At 40.0% G+C, this 20,368-nt stretch overlaps 2 protein-coding genes across 11 annotated transcripts in view; one reads left to right on the top strand and one right to left on the bottom strand.

Moving 5' to 3' along the window:
- The window catches only part of LOC112154115 (protocadherin-15), a 272,438-nt gene extending 263,191 nt beyond the window's left edge, over positions 1–9,247 (top strand). For 2 of the 6 annotated variants that reach the window (XR_004949742.1, XR_002920601.2), the window contains 3 exons: positions 2,292–2,421; positions 4,405–5,544; positions 8,172–8,306. Coding sequence is in view for 4 of the 6 variants with exons in the window: in XM_024284765.2 (XP_024140533.1) it covers positions 2,292–2,421; positions 4,405–5,493 (1,219 nt within the window). In the remaining 2 variants the exon portion in view is untranslated. Of the gene's footprint in view, positions 1–2,291; positions 2,422–4,404; positions 5,546–8,171 lie in introns of those variants that run through there. The other 4 variants (XM_036217104.1, XM_024284766.2, XM_036217103.1 and 1 more) reach the window with 3 other exon arrangements.
- A 4,742-nt stretch (positions 9,248–13,989) lies between these two features.
- Positions 13,990–20,368, bottom strand: part of plce1 (phospholipase C, epsilon 1) — a 98,170-nt gene continuing 91,791 nt past the window's right edge. For 3 of the 5 annotated variants that reach the window (XM_036217099.1, XM_036217098.1, XM_036217101.1), the window contains 3 exons: positions 19,684–19,887; positions 19,235–19,346; positions 13,990–17,598 (listed from right to left, as the gene is read on the bottom strand). In XM_036217099.1, the coding sequence (XP_036072992.1) occupies positions 17,396–17,598; positions 19,235–19,346; positions 19,684–19,887 (519 nt within the window). In that variant the 3' untranslated portion in view covers positions 13,990–17,395. Of the gene's footprint in view, positions 17,599–19,137; positions 19,347–19,683; positions 19,888–20,368 lie in introns of all 5 variants that reach the window. The other 2 variants (XM_036217100.1, XM_024284681.2) reach the window with 1 other exon arrangement.

Raw genomic sequence — 20,368 nt, 5'->3', positions numbered from 1 at the left:
CGTGTCAGCGTCTGTACACAGGCAGGATCCGAACATCAGGCCAAATCCAATCATTTCATTTGTCTCAGTGAACACAAGGCGCAGGTAGTCAGTGCTGCCAAAAGTTGTTGTTTTTTATTCACAATTAAGAAAAATGTTTTGAACATGAAATACTGAAAAATAAGCCTGGGTTATAATGTTTTTATCTGTAGCCTAAAGTCCATTATTCATGAACTAAGAAATCCCCTCTTTTGTGAATTACAAATATGTTTGTTTGCCAACTGAAGGTGCCCCGAGATTTTGTGATTTGGTAAAAATGTATTGCTCTCTGAGACATTTGCTGGGAAAGGCAACTCCAACTGTTTTCCAACATACCCTGGCATGGCATGTTCTAATTGGCTGGACACACCTGAACCAGGTAATCAGTCAGAATTATGGCTTGGATAGACACACTGGCCCTCGAGGCCTGGAGTTGCCCGTTCCTGTAAGAGAGTGGTGGTGCAGACGTTCTACTGGGGAAAAGCTCATGAAAAAGCAGATTCTGCTGCTTCCTTGTGTGTGACAGGATTGTTGGGTCGCCACTGCCTCCTAATGGTGAGAAAGAGCAAAAAAATGTTTTAAAGAACAAGAAAAGGAGATAAGAAGGAAAATTCACATAAATGTTAATCAGAATTTGATATATTTGTGCTTAAAGTCCTAGGGGAGTGGTGAGCTGTAGACACAGCCGCGCTCTGTAACCATTTGGTAGTCTAACCCCCCATTCCAACCACTTAATGCTGAGTGTCAAGCAGGGAGACACTGGGACCCATTTTTAGTCTTTAGTATGACTCGGACTGGATTTGAACTCACGACCTTCCAGTCTCAGGGCAGACACTCTACCACAAGGCCACTGAGCTGGTCGTCTTTTGATAAAAATTACGCAATTTTTAACCAATAATTGGACATGGTTTCTGCAGTAATTCTTTAGAAATTCACCTCTACATTATGGGCGGGACTGTTGACACTGATCAACCCCGCCCCCCTTTCCCCTTGCTGTTGCTGAGAGCTCTCTGTTTACATGCTAGCTTACATCCCCTCATAACCCCAACCTAATATCACTGGTGCAATCAAAAATGGTGGACTAGAGCTATCCAGTCACTCGAGGAAAACAAAGACGTACATGAATCGAGTCGTCTACAAGTGGATGACTCAGGGAGCATCATTGTAGTTTCTACGCCAGATATCCAATCATTTTTTAAATGACATATTTTCATCTATTCCTAATATACAATGATTTGAATAAAGAAATAAGCAGAAATTTAGCTTGATTTTCTTTATATATGGTTTATCCCGGACAAGCCCTCAACTTGTATTACACCCCCTGTTTAGGGGCTTGTAAAAGGATGTAACATAAAGGTAGATAAAAACAAGTTAAATATCCCAATGACTAAAAAAACTCAAACCCAGACTGGAAATAAGCTGGACGTCATCATCCAATCAGATGGTCCGGACCATTTGGGCGCCAATCTGCAAACGAACATAGGAAGGGGAAAAAAGGAAAAACAGAAAAACATTTCCACTTCAGTAGAGACAGAAAAAAAACAAAAGTACAAAAAAATAAATAAATAGATATGTCCTTCATCAGAAAAAGGCCAAAAACACTATTTTTGTTGTGTAAAGCTTCAAAATGTTGGAGTTTATGAAGGAGTCCGATTCGATTCTTTATGACTGTGTCATTTATGCATCTCCTGGTGTTTCTGCTCTGATTCCTCCATCTTTCTCTCCTTCCTCCGACCCTCCTCTTCTTCTCACCCATCTGTCATCACCATGCCTCGTCCATTTCTTTATTACTTGGCTGCTTAATGTAAAAAAAAAGAAAAAATAGGGGACTTTCACTGGTGAGCAATTACGTAAAAACAACTCTGAAGAACTTGGATGTCGAAGTCACCACCGATTGGGTTACTGAAGCCCCACTGAGACGTATGGTTTTCAGGAAACCACTTTCCGTCTCTGACCCGTCCACGTCATGACACACAGCAGCTCCCGGTCGGTGGATTTGGGCAACAGATTTTTTTCGGCAACAGCCAACAAATAAAAGGAGGAGAATCGATTCCAGTGATTTTCAGTAAACAGGACGTCTCCCGGCAACAAAATGCCCCTTCTGTGTTTCAGGGAGCTGTCTGTAGACGAGTCATTAGACGATGCTTATCGGGATTGAGCTCCACTGTTGCACTATGGGTACTGTGTGGATAAGTGGCCGTGCAGCGAGAAGTGCACAGAAAGATGACATTTCTGGTACTGGTTGTTGCTCAGTTTCCTGTTTTCACGTGCAGGTATGAGCTTCCTCAGTACGGCAGCCGCAGGAAGCTGATCTCTCCGTCCGGCCTCTACGACGAATATGGAGAAGTGGTCGTCGACGACGACGGCAGCTACTACTACAGCCCCCAGGAGTCAGAGGGAGAGGTAAAACAGAATGAAGTCAAATATCTGTTGGTGCATTAGTGCGGAAACTAGCAACAAAAAACGTACTAATTGTATAGATAGCTTCTTCCAAACTTGCTAAATACCTTTTAGGGTCCACGGGGTTGCTGGAGCCTATCCCAGCTACTCCTAGGTGCTTATGGTAACTTTTAATGCAAAAATATTTTTTTCCGCACTTCTGAAACAAAATCAAATGCAGAAATGTCATTACAATACCTCCTAATTATTCTAAAGCTACTCTGGAAATTATTGGCAGATTTTGAACAGCGTTACCAAAGGTGGAGCCCCCCTGTTCCTTGCGGATTTTTTTTTCTACTGGAATATTGTAAAAACTTAGTACATGAATCGTTGGCTCAAGCTGAACCAAAAAATATAATATATCTTATAAACGTATAAGGAGTGTGAGGGTGGTTAACAAAAAACCTTTGTTGCTAAGGAAATCCAAAATGTAACTTTTGACAATTCTTATAAAAATGACAAAGATCTGTTCGTCAACTCCTGACGACCAAAAAATAAAATGGTTGCTATGAAGATAAATCAAAAGAAAAGCAGCCATTTTGGAATAAAAGGACTTTTCACGAATTTGTCAGGAGTAGCACTGACTAGGGGTGTGTATTAGCTAGAGTCTGGTGATACGATGCAAATCCCGATATGTGTCTTACAGTCACGATATATCCCAAGATTACACTAGACCAATTTTTCACTCTTGAGAACTCATTCCAAGTAAAAACTAAGTAGTACATGTCTCACAACATCTAAGACAGCAAAGTCTAAACATTTAACACAAGCTGGTTCTCACCAGATCTTGTCGTTTTGGTTGTGGTGTAGAGCTGCTCAAATCGGCTCAGTGTGCTGTGCTGCCAACTAGTGGTCGGAGGTTTAGGTGGAAAACAAAAGTAAAACAAGTGAAGGACATTCATAAATAATTAATTAAATATCGTCTTGTCAGCATTTTAGGTTGATCCAAGTATTGTTAAACAAAATATCACAATATGTCCCCAAATCGATTTTCCCTACACCACCGACAACACCAGTCATAGCTTTAAGTTATGCCTTTTAAGCAAACTTCTTTAAGCTCTTTGGAAACTGAGAGACAAAAACAAAAAAGAAGAACCGACCTCCAGCTCCATCACTGATGGACTCATCAGATATTTAAGTCGTTCTTTTCCTTTTTTCCATCGTCAGGACAGGAAAAATCAGGATTAAAAGCAAGAAAAAAACCCTCAAACCACTAAATAAATGACAAAAATAAGTTTTCCTTATTAAAGTGAACGCACCACACTTGACAGGCACAACATTTGTCTGGATTTTTCTTTGTAAAATTTGAGCTCTGAAGGAAAATATTTTGCAAATTATTAAGGCAGCATTTTTTCACTGCTGAATTGTTTATTTAACTTTTCATTAAATATAGATAGATTTTTTTTTAATTTGATCGAAAACCAATTTTTCACAAGAACTCCACTGATATAAACGAGTGAATTCTCATATTAAAAAATACAATAAAAAAGCATTTTAATTAAAAGTTTTTCTGAGAAATTTGAGTTTTTGCCTCAAAAATATACAAGAAATTGCTTTTTAAAACTTTTTTTAAAGCTTCACCTTGGTTTAGTGCTCTGGTTAAAGAAAAAATGATTAATAAACAAACAAATTGGTTTTGGAGTGAAGTTCTGAAAAATGAATCAATTTGGTTTAATGGAATTGTGTTGAAGAGGTTTGATCTGATTGTGTTCTCAAATTTTGGGCTGTGAAACTCGACCCTATTGAGAATGAAGACAATTAATCCAGATTTAAAGTCCTGCAGGAAAACATGATTTAATCTAAAGTATAAATAGAAAACATGATCCTTCTGTGTCGGAGTTAAACTTGTGATTCGAGCTTCTGCGTAAAATCCTCTGAGGATTCTGTTGACATCCCACCGTGAAACTATCTGAACTCTAAACTTCTCCTGTGTTGTCGTGACAACAGGTGAGGAGACAGTTTGCTGAGGACAGATTAGCCCTGCACTCCTGGCACGCCAAGGCCGCCCCTCCCCCCGTCTCTCCCCCCGAGGGCGACGGCAACCAAACAAACACGAGTAAAGCTAAAGGCTTGAGCGCGGCGGCGAGGCTGAAGTCGGCGGTGAGAGCGGGCGTGGGTAATACGGCCCTCCACCCCCCGTGGAGGAAAGCCAGAGTGGGGCCCGCCAAAGAGGAGGAGGAGGGGCGCACAGTAGGAGGAGGAGGAGGAGGAGGGGGAGGTTATGAGTTTAGAAAACAAGAGATAAGAAAAAAGTTGGGTGGAGAAAGAGGAGAAGAGCTGGGGAAAGGGGGAGGGAGAGAAGGGGAAACATGGTGGAGGGGCGGGATGAGAAGTGCCACCTGCGAAGCAAGAGACTACAGGGGGGTTCTGCCCGGCTTGCTGTCCCCTATCCAGCCTTTCAGCCTGGACGGCGCCGTGGTCATCGATGGGAGTTATTTCCAAACATCCACCCAACCAAGCAAACCCCTTAAAGAAAAACTGAAAGACCACCTCGGTCTGGTGTCTTTTGCCCGGAGAGTCCAGGGCCCCGCCAGGGTGAGGGACGACCCCGATGGCGGGCGGGGGCACGGCTCCGTTGGGGACATGAGTGTTTCTGCGTCTGTTTCCGCCCGAGGAGACGCGGGGAGGAGGTGGAGCAAAGGAACACAGGACAGTGACAGCGAGACGGAGAACGGGGCGTCTCCGTCGGACCTCTCCGACCGGAGCAGCGCTGTGTCCTCGCTCACAGTGGACACTGAAGTCAACGACTCGAACGCCGAAGACAGCTCTGAATCTGAAGACGAGCGGAGACGAGAACCCAATCGAAAACACTCTAGAAGCACCGGAACCTATCCGGGTTCTACGGTTGAAGACGACAGCGAGGAGGACTCCGAGGAGTCCCCGGACGGCGGGTGGAACCGATCAAACGGCGCCCCCGAAGATTTATCCCCCATCATGGAGGACACGGAGGAGGACGAGGGGAGCAGCAGCCAGACCGAAGCAACACATCAAGACGATGAGGAAGAGGGGGAGTCGGGAAAGGAGTGTGCTGATTGAGGCGCTGATGAGCCTTTAGCCCCCTCTCGAGATTAAAATCTTTGCCACTAAGTAAGAGCTTTGTGGGAATGCCTGGATTGGTTGTGGAGTCATTACCTGAGTGGAATCTATTACTGTAATCTGCCTCCTCTCTGGCCTGTTTGCAGTGATTTACACACACGGGAGTTTTCAAATGCTGCCGAGTCCTCTGCTCCTCTCATCCCTTATCTGCTTTCATTCCCTTTTATTTGCCTGCGTCTTCAATCCCTCTTTTTCCTAATCAGCCTTCTCCTTCTTGTCTTGGGTAAACTTGATTTTGGGAGTCTGGCTACCGGTCGGTTGGGAGCTCAAACACGGTTATCCGCCGACCTCCCTTTGTCGGACGGAAAGTTTGCTCAAGTTTTTTCTCGTCTGTGTGTCGTTCTTTCTCCTCGACTTGTCGGCCCAGAGAGGACAGTTTCATTGCAGACAGCAGGTGCGTCTCCTCTGCAGTGAAAGTCAAACAAAACTCTCAAGGTGGATCCATGTTGATCCCCCCACAGAAAAACTCCACCACTAAAGAGGAAAAAAGTTCTAGTTTCACTTAGTCTTCATCCAACTGGACAAATATCCAATAAAGTGAAGAAAAATGATCATTAGTTACACTCCAACTCACAAAGTGTTGTTAGTCATTTTCCTAACCTTTGCTGCGTAAAGGTCTCACCTTGTAGCAGTCAGGAACCATCAGGAAAGGTCAGCGAGGTTCCGCTCACAGGAGCGCCGATCCGAGGTTTTAGTTCCTGTCAGTAAAACATCTCTGTGACTAAAAGAAAAACACACCGCCCTCGGCAACAAGAGCTCAAGCGACACAATGAGAAGTTTACCTAAACTCGTGTAAATGCTGGTTTTGGGCCTCGGCGTTCAAAACTTTATGTTCATGCATTGCAACGAAAATGTCAACAACCATTTTTTAGGCTTTACGAGTAAAACCCACAACCAATGAATACTCAATGAAAATGAAATCAAGTCAAACCAATCAGGAAGTCAGATTTGGAACTGAAGTATGGACGTCGTCCGGGAAGTACCAACAATTTGAGAATTGTTCATGGAGGACAAATTGATCGTTGCAGGGTTATATGATACAGTCTTTCAGACATCGGAATAGATCTGTTAAATAAAAGATTTATGAGGTTTGAACCGCTTTCGGACCAACTGTAGGTGTACTAGGCCATGTCAGAATTCCTACCCTAATCCTTAACTACTAAAAAACTATATAGTGCCGGACTATCTAGTGCCCTGGATTTTAAAGGCAATTCAGACACAATGCTCACTACTCTACTTTCATTTTGATAAACGCTGGATATGACGTCACCACTTTCACAAAGTGAAAATCGAATCAACATCAGCTCTGTGTGAACGTATCATTGGAGTTCTTGACAAGTTTCTGGTTTCTAAGACGATCTTTTTCATTTGCCTAGATCTTTTTCCATCAATGTCTAGTTTTGCTTTGGTCTGTTTTGTTTAGAATTTACCACCATTAATTGAACCTTCACATATTTATTATATAACTAAAAATCTTTCCAACATGTAAATTAAAACACTAATTATGATGGACCCACCACCTTGCCTTTACAGCTAAATTTTAAGCTGAATCCAAATTGTTCCCCTACTACACCTTCCAATCAGAGAGTTATGGAAAAACAGTCTTAAGAGTTGAATGTTACTAACCCTCGATGATGTCATCAATAGTCGCCTGTCCTCTAGCACTCATAAAATACACAACTTCAGTTTTATAACTTTTAAAACCCTTGTTCTATCTTGCAGGGTCCAAATGATCCACCCGTACATTGTCCCTCTTATGACAAAGGTGGACAGGACTTTATGTCTGCTACGGACAGCAGTGACAATCAAAAATCATTGAAAAAGAAAAGTTCAGCACGTTGTCTCATGGGGTCCAGATGACCCCACTCCCAACCTCAATGTTCCTTGGATGGAACAAGGGTTAAAAAGTTATTCAAGAACAAAAAGTCACTACTTGCACCAGCGGAGGGATACACAACTTGAAGTCCCTTCACTCTACCCTTAAAAAATGACTTTAAGCACCACTTTCCCTTAAAATGTCCCTACAGTTGAAGGAGTAGGGAGAGTAGTTTCTGCTTTTTGGGAAATCGGTTCATGTAATTGCTATTTATTGGATTTTTGGGTCAAACAAAGGTCGACTTCATCACAGTTTTGGAAGAATTTGTTTAGGATAGAACCAGAATGATGTGAAAAGAATCTCATGTCTGCAATGAAACCTTTCAGCTCCAAACCAGATCTACTGTTCTGGTGTCTTAACTTTGTCTGCCTATCTAAGCTTCTATCTCTATATGTCTCTATCTATCTCTATATGTCTCTATCTATCTCTATATCTATCTATCTATCTATCTATCTATCTATCTATCTATCTATATTAATTCCTTGAGGAGTTACACTGTATAAAGTGAAAAATTGGATCAATTAATAAAAATTCAACAATTTGTTACTTTTTAAAATATTAGCTTTTATCAATTAAAATTTTGATTTGATAAAAGCTAAAAATGTTAAATGTAACAAATGACAGAACTTGTGTAAACTGATCCAGTTTTTCATTTTTTACAGTAGTCGAACCAATGAGGAAACGTTCTGGCGTTAAAGGGTTAATCGTAGCTTTATTCCGGCTGCTTCTTGTGTTTCCGCAGCACGGCAGTAGAAAACGCCGGATCAAGCTGGTGGTTGATCGAGAGTACGAGACCAGCTCCACCGGCGACGAGAGCCTCCCGGAGAGCCAGCGCGGCCGCGCCCCCGCCGCCCACAACAGCCTCATCAACGGCAGCATCTACGTGTCCCAGAACGGCTCCATCATCCGCACCAGGCGCTCTGCCAACGCCGCCGACCCCACCGCCAACAGCCTGAAACCCAGCTCCCCGGTCTTCAGCTCGCGGCTGACCAAGCACTTTAAAAAACTCGACAAGATGGCCGCCACCCCGGAGGAGCGGGTGCCCCTGAACAGCCCCGACTCCGCCGCGGAGGGCGGCCGCATCCTGCGCACTTTCCAAAGCTCGAGGAACTCGACATTAGGCTCCTCCTCTTCCTCCCACGACGTCAAAGCAGTGAATGTGTTGAACACTCGACAATCCAGCGCCTCTTCGGGGTCAACCAGCAACGCCGGCCCCGAAAGCGCCGCACCCAAATCGGAGCCGGAGGAGGTGTCGGGAGGCAGAAGGGAGGAGAGCAAAGGTGAGTCGGACGGCGATGGAGGCGTCAGAGCGGAGCCGCTCGAGTGCCCGAGTGACAGAACGCAGTCAGACGAGGAGGAGTTATGGATGGGCCCCTGGAACAGCCTTCATATACCCATGACCAAACTCTGACTGAACCTTCACACCGCCGTGCTCGCCACATCCACACACGTCCGCACATCAGTTCTGTTCATCAATGCTGAGGCTTCGTTTAAGCTCATTTAGTTCTCATCTCAGCAAACGCAGTATCTTCACATCTCATGCATACGTTTTGTATCGTCTCCCTTCACCTTCTGTTAACTGGACCTAGAATGGGGAGACGTTTGCACTTTTGCAAAAGGAAGAGAAACTCTTTGTGGCCCTTTAAGAAATCGCCGTGGAAACGAGCTCATGTTTCTTTGACCTCATCCCCAACACTCCTTTCATCGGCACACCGAGTCCTGGACTCGTTCTGGACTCGTTCACACTTTGGCCTTTTTCTTCTTGTCAAGCTGCTTGGCAGACTGAGTCCAAATAAAGAGTCATCTTTGAGAGGTGAACGGGTGGATGATCCAGTCATGATGTTTTCAGAGGTTTCATTACAAATACGTCTAAAGTTCAAACATGAAGCGAAATGACTCCATTTAAATTGTGAAAAGATAAACAGTTTCATAGAAGGAATTTAAAAATATCTATATTTGTATTTAATAAAACACAAAAATAACATAGAATATTTTTTAAAAATTGATACATTTGTAGCAGTTGGCGGGATGTTAAAAAATAAAAAATGGACAGAGTGAGTGTGATGTCATCCACAGAAAACGATTCATAACTGCACATTTTCTGGACTATAAGTCGCAGGAGCCAAAACAAAACATATATAAGTCACTCCGGAGTAAAAGTTGCCATTTTGTTGCAGAAATCCTCCAAGCCAGGTGTAATGGTGTGTTCACACCAAACATGTCAAACACGCGTTCACTGCACCTCAATTCAACGCTCTATGTGTCCAAAAGTGTGTTCGTAAATAAGATGTCGCGTGTGGGAGGAGCTACCGTCAAGTTTTTAGCCTCATGGCTACATGGAAGCTTTGACTGTATATCTCATTTACAATGCATGGAAAACTCGGATGATTTTGAGAGATCCGGTTTGCATATTTTAAAGAGCGCTAAAAAGTATCTCCATGTCTGGGTTCATGAGAGTGCTCACTTTCTATGTTTATCAGAGTCTAAATGGTGGCGCTTTCAGCGGTACTTCTGTGTCTCTGTAACCCAGACCATTTAACTACCTTTCTACTACAGCAAAACTTTATCCAAAACATTTAATTTAATGATTATCATTTGATTTGAAAAAAGTGTTTCTATTGCAGTTTTGCGAAATTTTTGCGAAACCATTTCCTCCTAGCGCAAAAACGTATTTTTCAATAAATGTGAGTTTTTTTTTTTTTTTTTTTTTATATAGTTGTGTTTCAATTAGGCAAATTTACTTTCCCAGTCCAAATCCAATTTACGTAATTTCATTGTCAATAGAGCTAGTACCTGATCCGTACAAAAAACCTGATCGGTACCCTGCATGTGAGAATCTTACATCACTTCCTCATGTCGCTAACATTGCGATAGTTAGGCACTTTGAATTAAACTAGCTGCCTGTAGAATTTTGTTTCTTATGCGATTAAACTTGTAAACAACAAATAACTCAATATTCACACAAATTCGGGCTTTCTTCAACAATAGTTTCCCCCGACTGAATTATATCACCACAAGGATGGAACCTGAATGCAACACTGTATTATCTCATATTGTTGTCATTACAAAGAAAATCTCAACGATGCGTGACTTAATGAAAACCATTCATTTAGGAGCCATTCTTCTCTTTGTTTGATATTTTTTTTTATTTTTTAAAAGAGGAGAACTGAGGGTATTTTACCTCCCCCAGACTCCTGCAGCCCCTTTTGAAGCCAAATAAACATTTAGTAACGTGTTAAGTGAGTTAATAGTGTGTCCATTAGGTGGCAGTATCCTTGTACACTGAGGTAGAAACTGCTATTAAAAAAACAGAAGAAGAAGAAAACGCATGAATGGTATGAATCAGGTAGATCCAGCCATGTGGTCCGACTTTACACACGTGCAGTCCTGTAGTTCTTTGTTTTGTTTTCCATCAACATGAAAATAAACTTTTTCAGTTTAGTAAAAATGTTAAGAGGCACTAATTATTGTTTACATCTCAAGAGATGCGGTAAATGGCGTAAAACGCTTCAAGAGAAAGTAGACGCATTTCATGCTTACAAAGTCGGGTTTCTGGTACGGATCAGGTAGCAACCGAGTAAATTCAGTCGCCATTTTTTTTCTTTGGATCCCGTCATGTTTAGAGCTAAACATGGTCAATAAAATCAGTGATTGGTCCAAGTTGGTTGGAGACATTGTTACTATGGAAACCGCTCCTGCCAATCAAACGTGAGATCATTAGAAGGCCACACCCCCACCACTTGTAAGCGAACTACACTAAATCTGTCAAACGTTGGACGTGGGGACCTGAAGGCACCACCTACTTTTATTGAGACATCTGATTGGCCTGTTTATAACTTGAACTACAAACAATATAAATAATGAAAAAAAAAAATAGGATTCGGACGTCTACGGGATTTTGGCTTCTTGGAACCAGAGGGTACTTCCTGTTTGGTCACTCAGTCCAGTTCTGAGTTTAAAAACAAAGATTTGGCTCCCATTGAAGCCTTTAAAACAGGTCAAACGATCTTCTCGTTTGGTTTGATGGACGCCTACATTAAACCGATTGTGTTTGGAAGCAAGATTTCCCATCTCAACAGCTCCCCCCGCCTCCCTGAAGTCCTCCCCAAAGGTGGGCAAACTTTCTAAATTGTGAACACATCGCAGTGAATTGTTTAATTTGAAGTCTTGCAGAGGACGGATCATTAACCTGCAGAACTGCAGCGTTTTGAAACTGCTAATTTGATTTGATGACTGCATAATTTTGCATTAAAGGACTCGTCAGACTCGGTACTGAGGGGAGAAATCTGAAAGCTAGTTCTTCTTATTAAACAGAATTAGTGGACTGAGTCGCGGAATAATGGTTTAAATCATTTTTGGAAGGCCGGGCACGTCTCAGCAGCTGTTATTGATTCAATCAAAGCAGCTTAATATGAGCCCGATTCCTGTTCCCACAGCTCTTTCCTGGAGAAAAAGGCAAAGGAAGCGAGACTCATTAGACGACAGCAGCAAACACATGATTAGTGGCTGGAAAATAGTGAGCCAATAAACCCTTTAATTAATGCATTTCTTTGTCAAGTTCAAACAACATAAACGTTGACATTATTCCCTGATATTTGCACAATAAATGTGGATAATGAATCAAACAGAGAAAGGGGGCGGAGCTACGGGGGGGCACAGCTGTCCTTCACAATCTACTGGAATTACGCTGATCGTGTTAGCGGTTGAATAGTTACAGTATGCTAAATATTTTGTGTTTAAGCGTCACCGGCGACAGCTCAGGTGTTAAAGGGTTAAAAGTGCTGTTGGTCATTGAGAAATTTTTGACTAAAATAAACTTGTATAATTCTAAAAATAATGGGAGCCGTCTATGTGCTGCCCCCTACAGGTTGAATCGAGGTATTACAGTTGAATTTTGTGATCGGTCAAACCATGTACGTTTCAGAAGTTTCACGTTATGATCTGCTGCTCCAGTAATGATAACAGTTCTGCCCCTAAGCCCCTCCCCTCTGACTGGATTTTCGAGTTTCGGCTGTGGGCGGAGTCAGCCTCCAACTTTTCTGTTTGGTTACCCTGCAAATCAAGGGTGTCAAACTTATTCGCACAGGGGTCCAAAATCGAAAACACACCACAGGTCGCGGGTCAAACAGGATAAACATTTATTGAACAACCTAAAACAAAATTCTTGAAACTTTAAAAGCGCAACTTCTTAATATAAATGTGAGCTAGATACTGTATGTAGCATTACCTTCGATAATGCTAGTGTGAATGCTGTGAGCTGAATTTGCACACTGAAGATGCTGAAATTGAAAACAAACAAACAAAAAAACAACTTAGATTAGCCAAAACAGCTAGCATGTAGTTGAAAAAATAACTTGACTTCAAAATAGCCAAAGGAAACCCAGAAAAAAAAATCATAAATTAGCCAAAACAGCTAGCATGTAGCTGAAATATTAGCTAAACTCCAAAAAAGCCTAAAAAAATTAAAAGGCCAAAATTAGCTAAAACTGTTAGCGTGTAGCTGAAATATTAGCTAAAATCCAAAAAAGCCTAAAAAAATTAAAAAGCCTATTTTAGCTGAAACAACTAGTGTGTAGCTGAAGGTCCAAAAATAGCCTAAAAAATAAAACAAAGCCAAAATTAGCCTAAACAGCTAGCATGTAAATATTAGCTTAACTCCAAAATAGCCTAAAAAACTTTTTTAAAAGCGTAAATTAGCCAAACCAGCTAGCATGTAGCTGAAATATTAGCTAAACTCTCCAAAAAGCCTAAAAAAATTAAAAAGCCTAAATTAGCTAAAACAGTTAGTGTGTAGCTGAAATATTAGCTAAAATAAAAAAAGCCTAAAAGATTAAGCTTAAATTAGCTAAAACAGCTAGCATGTATCTGAAATATTAGCTAAACTAAAAAAAAAACCTAAAAAATGAAAAAGCCTGAATTGGCTAAAACAGCTACTGTGTAGCTAAAATATTAGCTAAGCTCCAAAATAGCCTAAAGAATAAAGAAAAAGCCAAATTAGCCAAAACAGCTAGCCTGTAAATATTAGTTAAACTCAAAAACAGTCTGAATAAATGTATAATAAGTCTAATTTAGCCAAAAAACTAGCATTTAGCTGAAATATTAGCTAAACTTCAAAAACAGCCTAAAAAATCATAGTAAATGCCAAAATAGTCCAAAAAGCTAGCAGAATACCAATTTTTAAAACTTTAAAAACTGTAACTTTTTAACATAATTATGAATAATAAAAAGGCATGTATATTATTCCAGAATAAATTAACTTAAACCTTAAATAACTAAGTTAAAAAACATCGGGCCACTAATAACAATAAAATAAATTGATCTGGAGGGCCAGATCCGGCCCCCGGGCCTCGACTTTGACACATGGACAGTAAGTCGATGCTGTTCAGTCGCAGCTAAATATTTTGAGGAAAGCCACAACAGTAGAACGCCTGTCGACATTTCCGTGTTGACATACATCTCTGTAAACGCTCGATTTAATCACCTGCTCAAATATTGAAAGAGGATTTACAGCAGATTAAAACAACTCAAATATATTTAGACGCATTCGATGAAATATCCCGTTTACATGTTAGCAAACAGCCTGTTGGGTTTTTATTTTTGTTTATTGGGATCCTGCTTTACAACAAATCCACCAGTTCTCATCCATGTTTAAAATTCAAGTAAATAACAGAAGTTCACTCAAGAGACACAAATGAAGGAATACAAACTCAGTAGATACAATAGAATAATTCCACTAAATGTAAAAAAAAAAAAATCACTTTGATTTACATGACAAATAAAAACGCAGACACCACAAGTACTACTATGAGTGTTGATACACATTGAAATATCTAAATGAGTTACAGGAACTTTACAGAAAAATGCCAACCAGGGCTTCACATTCAAATAAATAGTCTTCTAGGCTGTAAGAAACATTCAGAAGGAGGTCTGGAGAGGAGGAAAAGCGTGATGAAGCAGATGGCCCGCAGATTTACAGTTTACCACCGACAGTCCCTTCCTGCTGCGCCGCTTTCACACTTATTAGAGGCCGAATCCACCAGCCAAGGTAAGGACTCCGTATCTCCTGGACGAAATGGCCTTTTTTCTTCTTCCCTGTTCTTCGATTCTAATCCATAATAATGCCAGAAGGCTGACAGGATAAAAGGATTACAGCTTCATTATCGCCGACATAAAGTTGTGGTTTCTGGGATCAGTGTCTCATTGAGCTTCATTAGCATAAGCCTCGGGGATCCCATCGCCGGCCCACCTGCTGAGGGAAAGTCCGAACGGAGACGACGGTTCAGGGACGGGAAGGCGAGCCGACGGCAGCTGTCAGGCTGCGGAGAGACGCCGAAGTTCAAGGGTCGCTTCGATATCCCGCCAAAATTCATTTAGCCGTTTTAACTGGAACATTTTTTTGGGAATGTGGATCCATGACACTCTTCTGCTAAATGATCTCCATCAAAATAAACGCAAATATTCTCCTTCAAATAGTGTTTAGCTGCTGTTGGGTCAGCTGGATTCACAGGGAAGACTAAAATAAAAAACACAAAACCACTAAAGCAAGAAAGTAAAATACAACGTAAAGAAATAAAACCACATTCATTAAAGAACAGCACAGTAAATACTGGGCCAATAAATTAAAGTGAAATGCTTATTCTGTAGATTTATGTCAGTTTTCTTTTTTTTTTTTTCTTTAACAGCGCACAAGGAAACACTAACAGGTTTATTTCTTCAGTTCTGAAGAAATAAGGCTGAAATTAAAGAAATAAAACCACAGAGGATGTAAGAAAGAAAATGTGGAAAAATAAAATGTGCAAAAATGCTTTTGAACGACAGAGTATTAGGACCAGTTTAAAGGTTTTAGATTACAACTTTAAAATTAAACATTTATGAGAAAAAAGTTATAAAAGAATATTTTTTACTTTTAAAATGAGTTTAAGTGCTTACTCTAAATGTCATAAACTTACAACTTTTTACATGCAATATTGTAAAATAACAAAAAGTCAATTAACATTTAAATTACAAGAATAAAGCTGCATATTTATGACTCTAAATTTATAACTTTTTCTCATAATTGTACGAATTTAAAATGTAAATTTATGGAGGAAAAATACATACATTTATGACTATTTTCTCGTAAATTTGACTTTAATGTCGTAGTTTATGTTCCTTTTCTTTTGATCGTAATTTCAATAATTTATGACCTTTTTCTTGTAAATCTATAATTTTAATCTCATCATATAATCTTTATTTCTGTTTTTAGTGGTCCTAATCTCGTAAATGTACTACTTTTATCTGGTATCTCGACTACTTTAACGTCAAATATTCGTTCTTTTTTTTCGGGGTCCTAATCTCGTAAATTTACAGCTTTTTTCTAATAATTCTATAACTTTAATCTTGTAGTATAAGATTTAATTATCTTTTTTTGTGGTCCTTTAGTGGTCTTTTTGTAAATTTACGAGTTTTTGCTCATAAATCTTTGACTTTAATCTCAAATAAACTTTTTGTTTTTTCTTGTTTTGTGGTTCTAATCTTATAAATATGACTTTTTCTTTTACATTTATACATTTCATTTTGTAATATATCTTTTTTGTGGTCCTAATCTCATAAATGTACAACTTTTTTCTCGTAAATTTATCACTTAAGTTTCATAACATACGCTTTTATTGGTTGCAAAATTTCACTTTTTTTTTTACTTTTTTCTCATAAATGTAAACTTATAATATATGTTGTTTTTTTTTTTTTAAATCATTTTTTGTGGTCCTAATCTCGTAAATTTAGTAGAAAAAAGTTTTAAATTACGTAAATAAAGTTGGATGTTGACAACTTTAAAACTCATAGGTTAAATTTATGGCTTTATTTGTAAGTTTACGTGCTTTAAAGATGTAAATTTATGGCTTTAAATGTCGTTACAGGAAAAAAGTCATAAATTTACGAGTTTTCCTTATAAATCTATGACTTTAATCTTGTAATATTACTTTTTTGTTGTTGTCCTAATCTTGTAAAAATTCTTATAAATCTAAAACTATATTCTGGTATTATTACATGTTTTCTTTATTCCGTGGTTCTAATACTCCGTCGTACTTTTAGGAGAAAATGTGACTGTTTTCCTCCAAAGACGTCAAAGCAGAATCTATCCCTGCTGCCTTCAAATCTATGGGAAAAATCTGTTTTTTTTGTTAGCACTTTTTTTTTTTTTTTTTGCGAATCAGAATAATCAAAACCTTTTGACCAAATTCTCTACCAGCTTTGAGGAACTTTAGAGGAAACAATCAGACGATCCTTTAAGATAAAACAACCAAAAGTTTGAGGCAGCATCGCAGCATTTGCCAACTTTCCCGTCAAACATCTGTAGACGCTTTTCTTTCCATAAATATTGCACGTCTGCGCTGCCGAAGATCAACCTCCTTCAAGAGTCCCAGAAACTGAAACCTTTCCGTCCTTTCTCCGAGGTCGGCGCTCTGTGAGAGCGTCCCTTCACGCTTACAGTACTGCGAACTGGACCAGTGAAAAGAAAAAGAACCAAACAAGCCAGCTTGTCTGCCCCCTTCATGGGACGCATGACTCAGCGTTTTCTGGTCTCCCATCAACCCTCATCGCCATTTAAAACATTTTATATCTGCCTTTAAAAAGCAGATTTAACAAAGAAATAAAGTTGTTTCTACAACATTAGCTAATCACTGAAATGACTGAAGCTAAAGCTGGTCAAATGCTAAGCTAATGCTAACTCTCCTTCAGAAGCAGCTCAGGGAAATACGAGAAACTGTAGTGCTTTTTAACATCCCTGATAATAAGAATAAAAACAGCTGCCCTGATTCTTTAGACCCTCCGGAAACACAACATTTACACCTTCATCTGAAAGGAGCGGCGGATTTATGGCGCAAAGTGACGTCATCCTCTGGAGACTCCATTTCCCAGAATTCCACATTTTCTCTGAGCCTCCAGCGGTAGAGTTTGATCAGTGCAAGTTCCTGCTCTGCCGCGTCATTTGTGGATCTTCCAGTTCCTGAGGAGGTGGAGCTTCCAGCCGAGGGGGGTCAGAGAGGAGGAGGAGGAGGAGCTGAGCTGGTCCCACTGGGGTCGCTCTCTGAAGTAGGAGGAAGAGGAGGAGACCTTCAGGAACCTTTCGATCCCCATCTTACCCTCGGTCACCCAAGCCTTCAGATCCACGGCTGCAGACAGACAACCTGCGGAGGAGAAAACAAGCAAAAAAACGACATGAAAGCCATAAATGCATCGTTTGGATTGAACTTTACCACAATAAAATAAACTTTTTTCACATTCGTTTTATAAACAATATTAAAGCTACAAAGACGCTTTCTGTAAACATTGACTTTGATCATCTTTTGATCTATTTTCAAAGCGTTCCCAGTTTTTTTATTTGTTTAATCCAAGGTGGGACTTTTACCTCAAATCAACCCCACCCCCCTTCCCATCACCCATAACTGAGAGTTCTCTCTTTTACACTCTCTTCCACTAGCTTATAGTCCCTCCCAACCCCAACTTAACATTACTGGTGCAACAAAAATGCTGAGCAATATCGGACCTATAAAGCTCCAGGTCAAGGAAAACAAAGACTTTCACGGATCTACAAGTGATACATCAGAATGGAGGTTACTCAGAGAGGTTTTTGGAGCTTCATTGTCTTTTTCTTTTTCTATGTTTTAACAAAAAAACAAAAAGTGTGTTGCTGACGGGACGTTGGCCAACACAGGAAACACTTTTTCCTTTTTAAAAGTCGTATGTGTTTTTTCAAACTTTGCATTTTGATGAGCCGGATTACAGACATGCAGCAAAGAAGCAGAAAACCTTCAATAAGTACAAACACAGACCCAAACAGATGCTGTAAACATGTTAAATCCACAGTGTCGTTTTCAAGACCCACTCCGAGGAATATCGTGTTTTCTTAAGGTTTTCTTGTAGCATTTTTTTGATGCTCAAGGGCATTTATAAAGAAAGTTAAGATAAAAGTTGCATTTATAGGTGGATAAAATCGATCTGAATCGATATAGGTTTAATAGATCAATAATCGATCCATAAAAGTAGAAATTGATCAAACGCATAAAGCTTGATGCTAACGTATAATTGATTTCCTATAGGACGGCTAATATTAACATCTTTATGTACTCACAGCCATGAATTTTTCAAAGTATTTCATGGAAATATTTTTTAAAGTAACTATTTGTGGTTTAAAACACAGTTTTACACAGTCTTCTTCTTCTGGAATAAGGTGTAATGCTATACCGCGATTGCCACCTAGTGGCCAAACTGAAACGCCCTCCAGGAGAAGTAGAAACTTTGGCCCGATCCAAATTCTCCCCTTTCCCTTCCCTCTGGGATTTTTTTTTTAATTCGACCCTCCAAGCGGAGGAATACAAAGCACTTTTCTTCACGTGGGTGCGCTCTGAACCGCAGAAGTTTACATTTAAATGTAAATAATTACTTTTTGTTGTAGCGTGACCTTTATAAAGTTATAAAACTGATGTTGTATGTATATTCAAGCGCTGGAAGCTCCGCGCTAAAGCTAGCAGACCGGCGATTATTGATGACGTGATAGACGAAAGTGACGTCCGATTTATGAGACACTATTTTAGAACAGGTCAAAAGATGATTGGAGTGGGTCTTCGAAGTTAAATGCACACATCCAAGAGTCATTTTTTTCATGCGAAACACTTAATTCTGAAGGGTTTCTCCTAGTGTTAGAGGTTAGAGAGCCTATACGGTACCTCTGTCGCTCCTCCATGCACAGACAGCAGGCAGAGTGTGAGCCTCACTCCTGGAGCTCAGTCAGAGCCACACAGCATGCAGCTCGCTCCTCCTTACTCTGGCCGGCGCCGTCCGCGCTGACGCCCGTCGCCATGCTGCGGCTGCGGCTGGTCAGCTTCTTCAGCTCGCTGGCGAAGGAAATTACTTTCTTTTTGTCTTCCCGCACCACCTGGAAGCAGACGGGGTGGAGTTTTCTAAAAGTAAAGGGGTTTGTGTGTGGCAGCACTCGCATTTAAGCAAAGAAGCGGGATGTTAAAGTGTTTTATTCACAGGATTTTGTAGCAAAAATGCAACAAAAACAGTCAAAATGAAAGTCTATAAATACAACAGACAAAAAAGCACATGCATGATTGACAAAACAGATGAGGGATGCATCAATAAAACAGAAAGTGATAGTTTTAGACATCAGTTTGACTCACACACACATAAAAACAAAGATCGCTCAGCTAAAATGGACATGAAGGAACACAAGACTACTGGGCGTCGGGTGTCAGCCGTGGAGCTACCTGATCCTTGAGTTTCAGAATGAACTTCCCCGCGCCCCGCCAGCGGCTCTGAGCCTGGAAGACGCACTCGTGGTCCAGCAGGACCCGCTGGAGGGGCTTGGTGGCCGACGCCTTCTTTGAGGCGGAGTCCTTGGTCACTTCCTCCACCAAGACGTACTCGCTGGGATTTGGGTTGGACAGCGAATACTTTGCCTTCGATAACGTCTGTTGAAAAACAAAAAGAAGTTAAGAAAATTCAACTCAGTCTCTGGTATGATCAAGGGTTTCTTAACTCTCCAGAATGGACGGACCTGTTAAAGCGAAATAAAACTCTGTCTAAATTAAACTATTTAAACATTCTATGAATGATATTTTTTTTTTAATTGAAGAGAGAATATGGAAATTGTTTGTAGTTTAAAGACAAAAGCAAGTTTTTATTTTATATATATATATATATAATTATTATATATATATGTATAATATAAATATATGTGTATGTATATTATATATCTATGTATATTATATATAAATATATATATATGTATATTATATATACATACATATGTATAAACATGTATAATATATATATGTGTATGTATCTTATATATCTATGTATATTATATATATACCGTATTTTTCGGACTATAAGTCGCACCGGAGTATAAGTCGCAGGGGCCAAAAAATGCATAATGAAGAAGAAAAAACC

This window comes from Oryzias melastigma, linkage group LG19 (genome assembly GCF_002922805.2).
Source record: "Oryzias melastigma strain HK-1 linkage group LG19, ASM292280v2, whole genome shotgun sequence".
Lineage (NCBI taxonomy): Eukaryota > Metazoa > Chordata > Actinopteri > Beloniformes > Adrianichthyidae > Oryzias > Oryzias melastigma.
Note: the sequence above shows the minus strand (reverse complement) of the source record. Positions and strands in the feature narration are given on the sequence as shown.